This window comes from Pantherophis guttatus, chromosome 2, assembly GCF_059756535.1.
Source record: "Pantherophis guttatus breed Tessera chromosome 2, ASM5975653v1, whole genome shotgun sequence".
NCBI classification, from domain to species: domain Eukaryota; kingdom Metazoa; phylum Chordata; class Lepidosauria; order Squamata; family Colubridae; genus Pantherophis; species Pantherophis guttatus.
This window is the reverse complement of record NC_142064.1, coordinates 123,636,498-123,651,824: the sequence shown is the minus strand read 5'-3', so window position 1 is coordinate 123,651,824 and position 15,327 is coordinate 123,636,498. Positions and strand designations below refer to the sequence as shown.

The window sequence follows — 15,327 nt, the reverse complement described above, 5'->3', positions numbered from 1 at the left end:
GTGACTTTTTTCCCCTTCACTAAAATGGGGGTGGGCATGGCCAGTGTGCGACGCATCTGGTCCGTGGGCCATGAGTTTTACAATCCTGGTATAGAGCATATGGATGAGTCCATTTTGTAGTTTGAATGTTATTAATGGTTTTGGCTGCTGATTTTAATTTGGGTGCTTTTTATTTTAGTGCATTTTAATCCAAAATCATATATACAAGATGGGTAGCAATATAAATAGGTATTTATGGAAACTGGGATGAGGCCCAAATTTCAGAATATAGAGGTGCATTGTCCTATCTTAAGTGGAATGATTCTAGAAAAATAAAGAATTTGTTATAAGTAGATTAGATGGTCCTGATGGCAGTTGCATACATAATAAACTCCTGAGCTTTTACAGAACTCCCACCTAATCATGACAGATCAAAGGTGCCAGGCCTTTTAGCAATTTCTCAGTCCAATTTGACTAAGATGGGTCAGATGCAAACTTGCACTTTCACCTCTAAGCAAAAAATGTGCTCCCATCTGTGATAATAAAGCTCACAACGAAGGTGATTCTGTTGTCACATGTAGCCACAGCATTATGACATGAAAATACCCGTTAGTATTGTAAGAAAAGTTTTGCCAAAGGAATTATATCTTGAGTAAAATAGATAAGCTTTTATTAGTATGTTGTTTCTACTCCTAAATTACTGATATGGTTTGACCTTCTATTTATCTAGGGCCACCCATTCATGGAAAGCCTAAGGGAAAACAAACCTCTGCTATGGAGCATCATTATTTCAGGATTAGCAATTGTCGCCCTTTTGACTGGCTCCTCCCCCGAGTTCAATGAACAGTTTGGACTTGTGGACATCCCAACAGAGGTAAGTAAGCAAGACTTTTGTTAAGCATATCCCGATTTCCCTTTTTTCCAGCTAGTTGTAGAAATTAGAGGAAAAAAAGAGGGGGAAAAAAACCCTGTTACCACTGGGTTTGAGAACTTCAAACTACTTTACTTCCAGCAAATGTAGTCTCAGGGGACTAGAAGGTCCAGTGTATTATGAGTCAGTAAACTACTGCACCTGTTGCTTGGTTATAACTTACCTTAGAAAAATGTTTACTTGATGCAGGGACTTGGGAGAACAAAAAAAAAAAAAAAAAAACCAACAGGGTTATTTTTTGTTTTTGTTCAGGGCAGATAATTGAGGCAAGGTATGATGTGTTTGCAGAGAAGAACTGAAAATTACTCAGACGCATATAGTAAAACCAAGTCGACAGCCTTGTGTACTCCAGGTGTTTTGGAATAGGAGTTGCAGGTCTAGCAATGTAGTGAACAGCAAGAACTGTAGGTGTAATTGGAAACATTTAGAAATCTTATATTGCCTAGCTCTCGGCTAAATAATGTTTTTAAAACTTCTTGAGTTAATTTTCCATGCAACTACCAGTAATAATGAGTTAAAAAATATAACAAGGAAGGTTGTAGCTATATGCTGTTTATAGTTACCAATAATGGATTTCTTAGTAAATTTATGAGTGGGACAGATGACCATCTTACTAAATTCCTTGCTTACTGGATTTTTGGTATCACATAAGCAGCAAGATCGGCTCCTATCTTTTATTTCAAGACGATAGAGCAGTTTTCATACCAGGCTTGCTATGTACTAGATTTGAATGCAATAGGGAAAATGCTTTCTTGGTGCATCTTGTTTATTTTTCTATTGCAGTTTAAATTAGTGATCACTGGAGTTCTGGTGGCCAACTTCTTCATTGCTCTGCTCATAGACTGGATCCTGCAGTTCCTATTAGGCAACACAAAGCTCAAAGTGCCTTCTTGAGACTCATTCTTCTCCCTTGGCAGAAGTGAAGTGAAGGACAGCCAAAAAGAGACGCCATCGAAATACAGCACTACGAAAGGAATATTTATTCTTTGATAGCTGTTTTATTCCAGTTGGGGACTGACAAGCAGATTTTTATTGTGTTAAGTCTGGAAATCACAACAAAAGTTGTGCGAGGGCCTACATTAATCTTCACAGGTCTGCCAAACAGAGCAGCAGTTGTTAACCTTTGTACTGCCTCTTCCCTCCTCCTAGAAAGGTGGTCATGAGATTTGATAATAAAAAGGCAATCAGTGCATTTTGGAATATGCAGGAATATGTTTTTCTTTGATTTAATATATTCTTAGTTCCCGCCTCACCATATGAAATCTTGACATGGTGGTCATATTTGCAATTCTTTAAACAGATTTCTGCTAAAGGAGGTTGCTGTGGAGCAATATCTTTCATTTTTCATAAACATACTTTATTGGCAGGAATACATGTTTCAGAATGTTTGAAATAGTCAGAAATAAGTACAAAGATAACTTTGCTGGTAGAATAAGCCTCTTAAAACATTTTTTTTTTCACGGAAAGTAGATATGATGCTTGGAAAAACTGTGTACAAAAGTAGTTCTACTCGTACCTATAGCAAAATATAATATCAGCAGGATTATACCAGTTTCAGCTAGTAAAGCAGTGCCCCCAATAGCACAATCCCTTTGAGGCAGACACTTCATCAGCTTAGTTGAGTCAGCTTGACCACCCATAAGCCCCTAGTGGCAAGAACTCTCAAGGAAATGACTGATGCTATGAAATGGTGGGTGGGAGTCTCGCAGCTGCAGTTCTTTCAACTACAAAACTGTAGTCATACTATAGAAAAGCAAAAAAATATGGTTACAAAAAAGCAAGATCTCCATATTCAAAACCAGAAGGACTTGCAGCTCAGCTATAATACATGAATACGTTTCTAAGGAAACGACACATTTGACTTTGCTAAACAAAATGGTTTAGTTCTGATCTGAATGGAACAAGGATCCAAGTCTGAATTAATCTTAAATTTTGCTCACCTCTTTCTCAATGTCAGCAAGAGATTTGATGTGGAAGTTTTTAAATATAGAAAGTGCCTAGAAAATAAAAACAAATACAATCATTAGCCAATTAATCTAGACTGTAATTTATAGAAATTATTCCTATCAATATTGCTAAAACTTAAACTAATTTCTGCACTAAGTAGATTCAAGTGCCTTCCATTCTTACAATTCTTACTTACTCCAAAACAGCTACAGGAAAATATGTTTTCTCATTAGCAACATTTAATCTAATTGAATTAGGTGAGAGAAAGCTCACTGAAGTCTTCTGGTAAGTTTTTAAAAAGTAAAAGTAACTTGACAGCTGTCAGCACTCCACCTGACGTAAATTGCACTATGTTTTCCCCAGTATGTTATCTGTATTTTGTCAACTAGTCATTCTTTTAAATTATACTTATTGGATTTTTTCATATACCATCTGTGCCAAGACCATTTCTACAATGCTGGCTGGAAATATTGTGAGTGGTAGTTTCAAGTCAGTTGGAGAAAGCCTGATATTTATCGATCTGGGAATGGAACTCAAAACTATATCATTGGGGTGTGGAATTATTTCCATACATATCTGGAACACCTTCAAGCTACTTCCAGTTTGGAGATCTCTTTCTAGAAACTGACTCTATTCTGGACTGACATGGCCTAGAGAGAATATTTTTTACAAAATTTCATTTCCAGAATAATGAAGTTTGCATAAGGAATAGATACGTGTTCCTAGAAAAATCTATAGTTTTCATCTATTCTTGTCTCTTACACTGTTACATGACTCTAACAGAAAATACTTACAGTGGCACCATGAGTGACATTGTTCTCAAATTTAGGATGCAAAGTAAAAGGGACCCCATCTATGGCTAAGAAGGAAACACACACTCAGGTTCAGATTGCCCAAGGGAAAAGCAACAATATTTTAAAGTGGGTGATTATTTACAGGCCATCAAGGTGACCTACAACAAATCATAATACTGTAGTGGAAGGTTAAAAACTTGTTACAATAGTATATAGTAAAAGGTTTAAAATGTTATATAAAATGTAATAAAATATTTGTAATTCAAACACCCACTTTACAGAAACACTTTCATAGATTTTCTAGACCCAAGAAAAAGCAACACAGGCTTTTACTCCTGTACTGTACAAGAAATCACTCTGCAAAAGTAATGTTTTCAAGAGGCCACTCCGCCAGTACTTAGAAAATATGACATAATTCCCAGGATGGATATCTAAATGCAATAACTGATGCACAGTGGAGGAAGCTGCATCACTATCTGCAGCCTCATTTCAATAGAATTCAGAAAGCTGCAAAACAGGCAACTCCAACAATAGAGCTAGTCCTCAAATTACAACCATTTAGTGACCATTTGAAGTTGCAATGGTACTGAAAAAAGTGACTTATGATTGTTTTTCACACTTATGACCATTGTGGCATCCCCATGGTCACATGATCAAAATTTGGATGCTTGGCAACTAAGTCATATTTATGACAATTGCAGTATCCTGGAGTCATGATCACCTTTTGCAACCTTCTGACAAGCAAGATCCATGGGAAAACCAGATTCAGTTAACCATGTTACTAACTTAACAACTGCAGTGATTCACGTAACAACTGTGGCAAGAAAGGTCATAAAATGGGGCAAAATTCTTAACACTTAACAACAAAAATTTTGGTTGTTAAGTCAAGAACTATTGTATTTAATAGGCCAAGAAAATAATTGATAATTAGTATAGTTTTTTTTCAATGTTCACTTACTATATCATGTTCCACTAATCAAGCTGTCATCCTTAAAACTGACCTCTTATAAGCTAGACTGCCTCCAGAAAGGCTGAGGCTGGTGTCAGTACTGCTATGAGAAAAATCAGGGGTAATGCAAAATTAAAAAGCACTATAAAGTTGATCTTTCAAAGGGTACAGTTCCTTCCAGAACACATTGCATCCCAGCCCCCATGCCAATGATCATTCTGGTCTGGATTTATTTTTACTTTGTTCACCTTATAGGACCTTACTAAATTTGAACAGATAATGTAATATGACTAAAGACACTAAGCACATTAAAATCACCTAATTCCAAATAAATTTCTAGGAGCTTCATATGCCAAAGCATATATAAAAGCATGCCCAAGTCTATCCTTTTCTAGTTCACATTTTAGGGATGGTCCAGTGACTATCCATAAATTAATCTGAAATAGAAGCAGGCACAGTGTGCCAGTTTTAACAAGCCTAGATTAGGGCCAAATCACATTCTAAACACCAGAAAACCAGTTTAAAAAATTGTTTTCTGGAAAACTGCAGACTACCTCTCAAACAGCTAGATCAGTGTAAACACGGACAGTTAGAATGCTCTGGAATATTCTGAGTCTAGAAGTTTTACACATTCCTGTTATTAAATAAAACATCAAATAAAGATCTTGTGTGACTTTCGAACAATAACCCACAGCCAGTAATGGAACTGTTGTAATTGAGTGGTTAAAGATGTCTTTCCAGGTATTCTAGAAGGCTAGCCACCACCCCTGCCCTCTCAGTCCTATATTCTGATTCTTGATAATCAGTATAATCCAGATACATCTAGAGTTAAAAGGACTCCCAAATTCAAAACTGCTTTCTTCCTGTAAGCAAAAAACAACATCTCCTTCCTGCGAAGATATATTAATCTTTAACCATGGCATCAGTTCTACCCTGACAAATGTAAACAACGCAGTCATATTACTGGGCTATATATAACAAAAGTTCACATTTCGCCTTAATTATAAAAAGGCCTATGGGATGAATCATGCCAAATTTCAAGAAAGAATAAATATACCCACTGGAACATTTTTTGAAGTTCAGTTCTATGGTTCTTTTTCCCATAAAAACAGAATACGCTTCACCTCCTTGAACAGAAGGTACTTACCTGAAATACCACAGGCATTTGATGTATCATATATAGATTCATTTTTCTTAATAGTAGTTTGCCTTTTGGAACCAATAGATAGAGAATTTTCACTGAAAGGATAAAAATGAAGAAACACACACCATCTGTTAGTAGATTATGAACTGTATTGTTTCAATCATTCCCCAGAATCTCTATTAGCTGATCCTCTAAATTCCCAAACAAAAACCTTTTTAAGGTCTTTCAAAAACTCTGGCTGAAATCCTAACCAACACTTTAAGGTTAGGCAACGTTTCGACAAGCTCTCTACCTTGTCATCTTCCGGCCTTTATTATCAGTTTAGAAGCTGTGGGTTATGCTTCATTATACTAGCTGCAGCCTGAATGCGTGTTAACGGTCCAGTTTTCTCTGGCTCTCTATTACCAACTGTCAACTGCAAAGAGGTAAGCATTCTAGTAGGCATCACAGCACCATTGCTTGCCTGTTGAGAAAATTGAAAAAATGCAGTGAAAAAGGAAGAGCAAACTTCTTCTTTGGTACAACACATGAAGGCCACGGGACATAATATAGATTTCAACAAGGCTAGAACAGTGGTAAAAGAGAAACATCTTAATAAGAGAATAATTAGGGAGGCCATCGAAATTGAAAAGAGGCCGCACAATATGAATAGACGAGATGACACCTCTAGGTTATCAAGTATTTGGAAACCTGCACTGAGGGAAACTCGAATTTTAACATCAGAGGATAGGCAGAGATCCCAACGGGCAACCAGTGGTGTTGTAATGCATACAAGAACCCTTTCCTCTTTGCAGTTGATAGCTAGCAATAGGGAGAGAGAGAGAACCAAGCCAGAAGATATGCTAAAATCTCAACAGGAAACCAGTGGTGCTGTGATGCTTACTAGAATTCTTACCTCTTTGCAGTTGGCGGTAATAGGGAGCCAGAGAAAACTGGACCATTAACACGCATTCAGGCTGCAGCTAGTATAATGAAGCATAACCCACAGCTTCTAAACTGATAATAAAGGCCCGAAGATGACAAGGTAGAGAGCTTGTCGAAACGTTGCCTAACCTTAAAGTGTTGGTTAGGATTTCAGCCAGAGTTTTTGAAAGACTTTAAAAAGGTTTTCGTTTGGGAATTTAGAGGATTCTGAGCTGGGATCTTAGCCAGGATTTTAAACATTTTAACTAACAAACTTATAATGATGCGGGAAAACACCTGAGATTTTAACTTTTTACATATATATATATATGTAAAATACTTTGATACAAAGTATAAAGTAATACTTTGTATCAAAGTATCAAAAGTGCATTATTCTGCAGCAGCAGCTTGCAACATTCTCTGTCAGCTTCAACGACTTTCTAGGAAGCTGGTAGAGAAGATGCCAAATGGTGATCACATGATTATGGGAGCTTGGCAACCTGTCATTAAGTGCAAACAAATTGCAGAGCAGCCAAATTACAATCACATGACCATAGGAGTGGTGGTGCAACATTTGATAATGGCCAGAAATACATTATAGGCAATAAAGCGCTTTATGGAAGCCATCATAATTCCAGACCATTGTTAAAGGGACAGCCTTAAATCAGAACCACTTGCAACCTTCCCCTTCTTTTGTCACTCTCCAGGAGCAGTTTCTGAGTCCTTGCAGTAGACAGTTTCTTCTGCCATGTAGGCTATTCATTTGAATTAGGGTTGTAAAAATCATTGTTAAATCAGTAAAAAAGCAAGTTTACAGGAGATAATATGGGGCTAATGAGTATATGGTGAAACGAAGATGATGACTCAACAAAAACAGAAGTCCTAATCATATTGGCAATAAGAGCCACTGAACAGAATGGGACGTTCTTTGACTTTGTTTGCTTAATGAGTTTTAATTAACAAAGGCCTTGGAAAGAGTGCTTTACAGTCTGTAAAGCAGTTCCAACTATTACAAATATGCATACACAAAGAGAGCCACACACACACACACACTCCAATCATGTGATCGCAACCTGGGTGTTGGTAACCTGTTTGCACTTATTACTGACTACCAAGTGCCTCACAATCACAGGAGCTCCCATGGACGCTGCCAAAGGATTTCGGCTCCAGACATGCTTGCATAGAACTGAAATCCTTTGTGCCTGCTTCCCTGGAGCTAAAATCCTTCAGGCTTGCATGAAGCTAAAATTCTTTGGCAGTGAGCTCTTTCAGCCAACTCCTAGACATAAGGAAGTTGAAATCCAAGCAGGATTTTCAGCCCCTGAGTGGAGAAGCAGCACAGTAAGGTAAGGAGCATGGGATGCCTCAGGAAAACAATGGAGGTCCAGTGCAGGCCACACACAAGTGTCTCCCCATTGTCCTGAGACCCCCTGCGCTGCTTGCCTAGGACTCAGTTTGCTTAATAACACATGATAATATTTTAAGGACTGCAATCGGGAGTACTGAGATTGCCATCATTGAGCAAACAAGTCACCTGATATCTTGCTTAATGACCACTTCACTCAGCAACCAAGATTACAGTTCCAATTGTAGTTGTTAAATGAGAACCACCTGTAAGCATTGAAAAGCTTCTGGTTTTTTTGTAACCCAGCACAAAAACTTATTGATCAGATTTATTCTGGATATAGAATAGTTTTTTATGTGTATGCACATAGAGATCAATTAACTTTACAAATCCAACATTCTACTTTCTTAATTTTTGCAGTAGATATTAATTTATTACTTCTTATATTTTTTGCCATAGAAACCATAGCCCATCTTCTCTTGTACTGTTAGTTCTACAGGATACTGCCACCTGTTGATTGCCCTTTTTATCTAAATTTCCAGGGTACTCCAATAACTTTTATTTGCAATATTTGTTAGACAACCAGGATAAATCTACCTCTATAAGTAGCAAAATTCTGATACATTATGTGCAAGTTTTGCCCACAAATGGTTATTAACTATTATTGATGTTAGGGGTTAACATTTTACTGAACATATTTTTATGGGTCAATTAACTGCTGCCACTTTTACACACCTAACATATCTGAGCTTGTCCTTGTCTTCATCAGAGATATGACATGAGGTTTAATTAATTTACCTCATGAGTGTTTCACTAACTTTTCACCTGATACACCATGTAAAATTATCCTCACTTTTCTGAACAGAATATCTAAATATCTAAATATAACAGAATAAATAAATATCTTTATTGTTCTCCATTGTGTAAGAAAAATTCTAACATGGGTACTTCCCGAAGTAGACAAACAGTTATTTCTTCATCTAGCATTCTGAGGTTAATCGCAACAATCCTAGGAAGAGTCTTAATGTTAAGAAATCTCTTCCCAACATTGCTTCAGATCCTGTCTTTCTGATTCTGCTATCATCAATCTTTTTATAGGCCTTTTTCTTTAGTCCTACAAACCCACTCAAGCTGCTTTTTGCCTGATGACAAAGTTATCTTGGTTCATATCTAGTCTGAGTGATGAATCAACTATTGGAAAGAGCCAGCAGTATCATTACATGGCATAATGTTTTTGCGTTTTGTATTAGATACGTTACTGAAAAAACATGACAAATCACACAAAAATGTATACATTCTATTATATAATGAAAAATGATCAAAACTTACTTTGCTGTTTCTAATGAAAGCTGGTTCATTTCTAGACTGAGGCTCCTTGGTTTGGGAAGGGGTTTAGGCTTGTTTATGTGTTCCTTTTTACACCAAAGGGCAAAACCACTTATTTCCCTATGTGGGAGGAATACAAATAAAGATTGTTAAGTCTTTCAAAGCTGTGACAATGTGTGAGAGCAGAGGACATGGATACTAGCACCTCACCCAATGCGTATGTAATTTGGGATCACTTTGCTCTTGCTGCTTAGCAAGATATCACACACAGCTGTTTCTGCCACACCCATTGGTATCAGCTTGACACATAGCCTCTTCTTCTTGGAGACGGAGGTTTCTGCAATAGGAGGCAGAAAAATAAGGCTGCCATCAAAGGACATTGGAACGACAGGCATCCTGCCTTCAGAAGTAGGAAAATCACTGTATGCATCCAAGAAAGGCCCAAGTACAAGCTAAACAACATTTTTTGATTGATAATGCTTGAACACAACCCCATTTAATGTAGAAAATCTGTACATTACTTCATGAAGGCTATTTTCCATCCACTTCCATGTCATTTCCAAACATGTATATAAGTACATCAGATGCTCTAAATTAATATGGAAAATCTTTTTGCAGTGGGGGAATACATTTTAAAAATTAACAATATTCTGCAATGGTCATGGGAGCACAGTAGGAAGAAGTTTTGGCTTATTTTTTGATGGATTCAGTAAAATAGAGGCCTTCAACCTAGATGTTTCTTACTTAGAGATAGTCCTCGACTTATAACCATTTGTTTAGGTACCAAAGTTATGATGGTGCTGAAAAAAGTTACTGTATTTATGACTACTCCTCACACTTGCAATCGTTGCCACTACCTGGGTCACATGATCACAATATGGACACTTGGAGACTGGCTTGCATTTACAACAGTTGCAGCAATCCAGAGTTCATGTGATCACCTTTTGCAAACTTCCAGTCAACTTCTGACAAGTAATGTTAATGGCGAAGCTGGCAGGGAAGGTCAAAAATAATGGTCATGTGATAGTTTGCTTAATGACCATGATGATTTGCTTACTGACTGTGAAAAAGTCATAAAATTGGGTGCAATCACCAGATGCCTCACTTTCACTGATTAACAACAGATCTTCCAGACTTAAATGTGGCCCTAAGTTGAGGACTGCCTATAAAAAGAAACTTTATAGGCAGTCCTATACATCATTTGAAAAATCATTATTATCAGATACAGGTCTTTTGTTGCTGAATATGTGCATATGGTATTTTTTGTCAAAAGTGTGTTTATGGTGCTCTAAGGGCCACCTAAGAAGGTCCTGCAAACCTACTCATAATAAAAATAGCAAATTATTTGAAAATTTACTAACACAAACATCCAATGCAGAATATTTAAAGCACAAATTGTTTTCACATGATGCACATAAGTTTCTTTAATGACAAAGACCAGCCAAACCTATTATAAAATGCTACACATATGGAAGATACATGCACACATACCCACCCACGCACAACATTTGAAGTTTCAAGGGCTCTTCCATCTGGCTTTATGGAAATGAGTCAGGATCAGAACAAAATGTATATAGATATGGACTAGCAAACTTTATTTTCAAATACTATAGAATTTAGCATGTGAATTATAAAATAATACTCCTATAATAGTTCTCCATATTTTGATTTTTTGGATAAGGTTTTTTGCTAGGAATTATTATAAAGAAATTTCAACTACATAATAATCACATGGTAAGTTTATATGTTTAATTAAATATATTTAATTTCCTATTTTTCCTATAAATTTAAATTAAATTAGATATGTATGTTTAGTAAGTATTCAATTAGCATATAAATAAACATTTTTGTATTTTTTTTTTTGCATATAAAATCAATCTCCTATAAAAAAGAATAAAGATTAATGAACGTTTGCTACAATAATGAAGTTTGAGAGTTTGTCCCAATCATAAAGTTACATTGGAAATAGATTTGGGCATTATGTTCATTTTTACAATTCACCATTATAATAGAAGAAAAAAAAAGTGGCAACACAAAATGTTGCTTTATCACAGCAACTGGGAATGGTTAGAAAAAGGAAACTGAATTCATGACCACTCACACAGGTAGTTCTCAACTTATAATGGTAATTGGGACTGGAAACCTGGTTGTAAGCTGTTACAGTTGTAAATCAAGGCACACACATGACTAAGTAATTTTCTGGCTTCTTTTAGTCATTAAGCGAACCCATTAATTTGAATGCATGTTTTTTTGCCAGAAACTGGCAAAAAACACTGTAAATCGCAGTCATATGACTACAAATTGCCACAACCAATCATAAAGCTGACCCACCCAACATGCCATCAAATGACTGCTGGTACAGCATGACCATTAACAACTTCTGGAAGTGCTTTTTGGGCTGTAAAGCATATGCTGGGAGTGAATTATGAGTCATAAAGCACTCATTTGGTGGCCATTATAACTTTTAACGGTCATAAAATGACTGATCGTAAATCGAGGACTACCTGTAATGGAATCAAACACAAATATGTACAAACAGATGGGCACCTCTCACTTTAAGGAACAGAAGCATAATAACAATCACAGCCATTACAGCATCTTTTATTAGAAAATGGAAATACAGTAAACCCAATTAGAAATTCTATAATAGGTCACATTCATTTTAAATTTTCTTTCTGAGACTTCAGTCATGATTTTCCATGTTTATAATAATTATAACTTGCAATAGTAGTAAGTGCTACAGGTTAGCTGTTATGATTGCACATGGTTCTTCCCTAAGCTACATGCCACTGTTTAGGAGAAGACATATTGGACTGCTATAGGTTTAGAACAAAACAGAATAAAATGAGCCAAATAGTCAGGCAGACTCACTTAGATCCAGAAACTCTTTAATATACATATATCCAGAAGGTAGTGGTGATTTCTCACTCAGGATTACCACATCATATAATACATCTCCAGTTGGATTCTGTAAAGAAGCAGATTCCAAAATAGTCACCAATCACACTATCTGCACGTAGCCTCAATTTCAACCTTCTTAACAAAGCATCCTTCTTACCAAAGCATCTAGAGATACAGTAAAGCAGAGGTAATATCCATATTTTTGTGCAAATCCTTTTCCAAAGTTAGCAGGTGCTCCTTCTACAGTTGTTGTGATCTAAGAAAAATGAGGGGAGAGAGGAGACTTTTATGAAGCAAGGCAAAAAAGCACAAGCAAGAATTCTCCCAATACAGGTAGTCCTTGAGTTACAAATGGAATGGAGCCTGCCCATTCCATTCGTAACCCAAGGATTCATGTGAGTGAATCTCGTACCTTGAGCGTGATCACTCCCTCCTTTCACCCACACATTTGCTAACTGAATGCATGGTTCGTTAAGTGCACATGAGGTAATTCAGGGTGGAGAAGGTCATGGGAGGCCTAGTGATGGAACAGGCCACCTGCTTAAGACCACCCAAGGCCTCTGACTCACTGAAATACTTCATGCTCCTCACAATTACTTCCCCCAACCTGCCGCATTGGGTCACTTATCGTGCTAAGATCTAGCAAGCTGTCTCCTCTCCAGCCATTCAGCTGCATGCGCCCCTCCGGAGCTCTGTTTTGGCATGTGCAGGCTTCGTCCAGCACTTTGCAGCGCAAAACTGAGTTTCGGAGGGGTGGGTCTTGTCAGCTAGGAAATTCCAGCCCCATGGTGAGATACGCAAATAAATTTAACAAATAAAATAAATTAAAATAAAATCTGACAGGACCTATGAGGAAAGCCTTTTTTGCCATGGTCCCCATCCTGTGTTGGCCTTCCAAAAGACCCTCCAACCATGATTTTGTTTAATGAGTTTAGTGATCCTGTGGTACAGTGGGGCCTGTCAGATGGTTATACAGTATGACTATTAACTGATGCACTCTCTGTATACAAAAGAGATGCCAAGGTCCATTGATTTCACATGGGATAGTGACTCCCAGCAGGTCATCACTATGAAATGATACCACTGGATGGGCAAATTCAACTTTAGTAAGAGGTGTCTAATGTATCCTAAATTCACACTATGTTATTATCAGTATTTTGAATTAAGACTGAATGCATACTAGTACCCTAGGTAGTTTAATGGCTCCAAAAGAAGAGTTCTCCTGCAATGGCTGGACTACTGCCATCACATTCTAGACCAGTTGCAGCTTCTAGACTCCATAAATTGACTCATTTAGAGGGCATTACAGTAGCCCTAATTGGATCTGATTACTAGAGCCAATATTTACCAAGCAATTATTATATTACAGCAACTCATTCTTTGCAGCATTAAGTCTGATATGTCCCATCCAAATCCTAGCGGCTTCCATGCACGATTAAGGGTTTGCATAACACCCCTGGCTCAGTCTTGAGACATGGCATACAACTGAATGTGGCTGGTGTGCTGACATTTCAGTCTTGTTAAAAAGATTTTGCCCAGCGGTCTATATATTGGGGAGAGTGCTAATCATGTGATACCCCATCCTGAAGGATCCAAGGGCTGCAACTTTCAATGAAGACTGGGGCAATCCTCTCAGGTAACACCCAGCTCTTGTAGATGGCCCAGAACGCATAAAAAATGTGTAGATATGCAGGTAGGTAGATAGATAGGGAAATATAGGTAGGTAGGTAGGTAGGTAGGTGGATGGATGGATGGATGGATGGATGGATGGATGACAGACACTAAAATGTCCAGCAGGAGCAAGGGGGCATTTAAAATATGGGCAAAGTTAACTGATTAAAGTAACCAAGGCTATTTCTGTCCCAGGAACCGGTCTGTATCTTGGCTAACAGGAATGGATCCATTACCAATCACGGGTAGTTGGTTTATTATTTAGCTTCATTCATCGGGAAAGGGGTTCACGCAAATTTATCGTTTCAGGGCGGTCACCTTATCGCAGAGTCCGAGAAGCCCCGCTGTAAAACTTTCAACCTTCAACGTATGATGTTTATTGGCTTAAAAACGGGCAGGCAGCCACCTTTTGGCTCAAGGAAGCTTTTCCCTTTTTAATTTAATTAATTCAATTTATATGCCGCCCCTCTCCGAAGACTCAGGGCGGCTTTTGTATTAAGCAATAACAAAACCCGCGTTTCTGGGTCTGGAAACCTCCACTCAAGCTTCCGACTTTTTCAATAACTCTTCCGTCTCGTCTCTCTCCCCCCCCCCCCTCCTTTCGCCCGTTTTTAAAGAAAGAAGCAAGAGAACCGGGAAATAGCAACCCAGAGCGGTGAGAAGGGCCAGCAAGGTAAAGTCAATAATTCGGAATTAGCTTCCCCTCCCTTAAAGGAAAGAAAGACGGCGAGCCTCGCCCTCACCCTCCCGCCGTGAAGAGCGGTTGCCCTCAGAGACGGGGCGCTACAAGGCAAGGAGATGAGGCTGCTTTTCTCACCGGAATCCAGCCAGCAACCGGCACGTTAGACGAAGTCCAACCCAGCCCGGTGAGCGGAACGGTCATGCTAGCTCTAAGACGGTTCGACCGTTTTCGGATACAGGAAACCGGTAAAATACGAAAAAAGGAGAAAAAAAAAAATCCCGTCCGCGGACAGCAACGTCCACCGTCGCGGGAGGCGAAACGAAAGTCCTCTCGAGTTTTTAGACCCGCCTCTCAGAACAGACGTGAGGCACCGCGTTTATAACGGAGTCTGCTCCGATTGGCGGGCCACTTCTGCAGGACCATCCAATGAAAAGTTTGCACTTGCTTTGTTTGGTTTCTCGTCACAAAACCGGGAGAACGTTGTGCGCACGCGCCATGGACGATCTTTGTCCTCGTCCGTCGTCCCCCCCCCTTTCTTTTTTTTTAATCCTGTTACTCGCTCTTTAGTCTCCCTTTGAATTTAGGAAGGGCTTGTTAAAGCAGAAATTCTGGAGTTGAGATCTTTAACGTTACTGAGCCGAATGCTAGAGGGAGGTACCAGCAAGTTTAAGGGGACCCCATTTAGATGTTTGATTTCTACTTCAAGTTTTACAGGAAAGTCCTAGATAATTAGGGTGACTAAAAAGAAGAAAAGC

The 15,327-nt window shown here is 38.3% G+C and overlaps 2 protein-coding genes across 4 annotated transcripts in view; one reads left to right on the top strand and one right to left on the bottom strand.

The window, feature by feature from the left end:
• ATP13A1 (ATPase 13A1) overlaps nt 1–2,112 on the top strand; it is a 35,915-nt gene extending 33,803 nt beyond the window's left edge. The window contains exons 25-26 of the mRNA XM_034419358.3: nt 710–853; nt 1,694–2,112. Of these exons, the coding sequence (XP_034275249.2) occupies nt 710–853; nt 1,694–1,804 (255 nt within the window). The 3' untranslated portion in view covers nt 1,805–2,112. The remainder of the gene's footprint in view (nt 1–709; nt 854–1,693) is intronic.
• A 133-nt stretch (nt 2,113–2,245) lies between these two features.
• On the bottom strand, nt 2,246–14,950 carry MVB12A (multivesicular body subunit 12A). 3 transcript variants are annotated; one of them, XM_034419352.3, is made up of 9 exons: nt 14,708–14,950; nt 12,377–12,475; nt 12,190–12,286; nt 9,529–9,655; nt 9,322–9,438; nt 5,748–5,839; nt 3,652–3,716; nt 2,851–2,907; nt 2,246–2,653 (listed from the first exon to the last, which is right to left on the bottom strand). In XM_034419352.3, exons 1-9 carry the CDS (start codon nt 14,771–14,773, stop codon nt 2,591–2,593), a joined length of 783 nt encoding a protein of 260 aa, XP_034275243.2. In that variant the 5' UTR covers nt 14,774–14,950; the 3' UTR covers nt 2,246–2,590. The 3 variants fall into 3 exon arrangements, with proteins under 3 accessions (XP_034275243.2, XP_087742767.1, XP_087742768.1); XM_087886641.1 differs by lacking the exons at nt 2,246–2,653; nt 2,851–2,907; nt 3,652–3,716 and adding an exon at nt 4,540–4,703 and having other exon boundaries at nt 14,708–14,934; XM_087886642.1 differs by lacking the exons at nt 2,246–2,653; nt 2,851–2,907; nt 3,652–3,716 and adding an exon at nt 4,540–4,700 and having other exon boundaries at nt 14,708–14,934.
• Between the last annotated feature and the right edge of the window lie 377 nt (nt 14,951–15,327).

What these genes read in the sequence shown, in the direction of transcription:
- MVB12A (XM_034419352.3), bottom strand. Translation starts at nt 14,773, where the DNA reads ATGACCGTTCCGCTCACCGGGCTGGGTTGGACTTCGTCTAACGTGCCG. An exon ending in CTGTATCTCTAGATGCTTTG is followed by an intron (nt 12,287 to 12,376) that starts GTAAGAAGGATG and finishes GCTTCTTTACAG; the next exon opens with AATCCAACTGGAGATGTATT. An exon ending in TAAAGAGTTTCTGGATCTAA is followed by an intron (nt 9,656 to 12,189) that starts GTGAGTCTGCCT and finishes CTCCTATTGCAG; the next exon opens with AAACCTCCGTCTCCAAGAAG.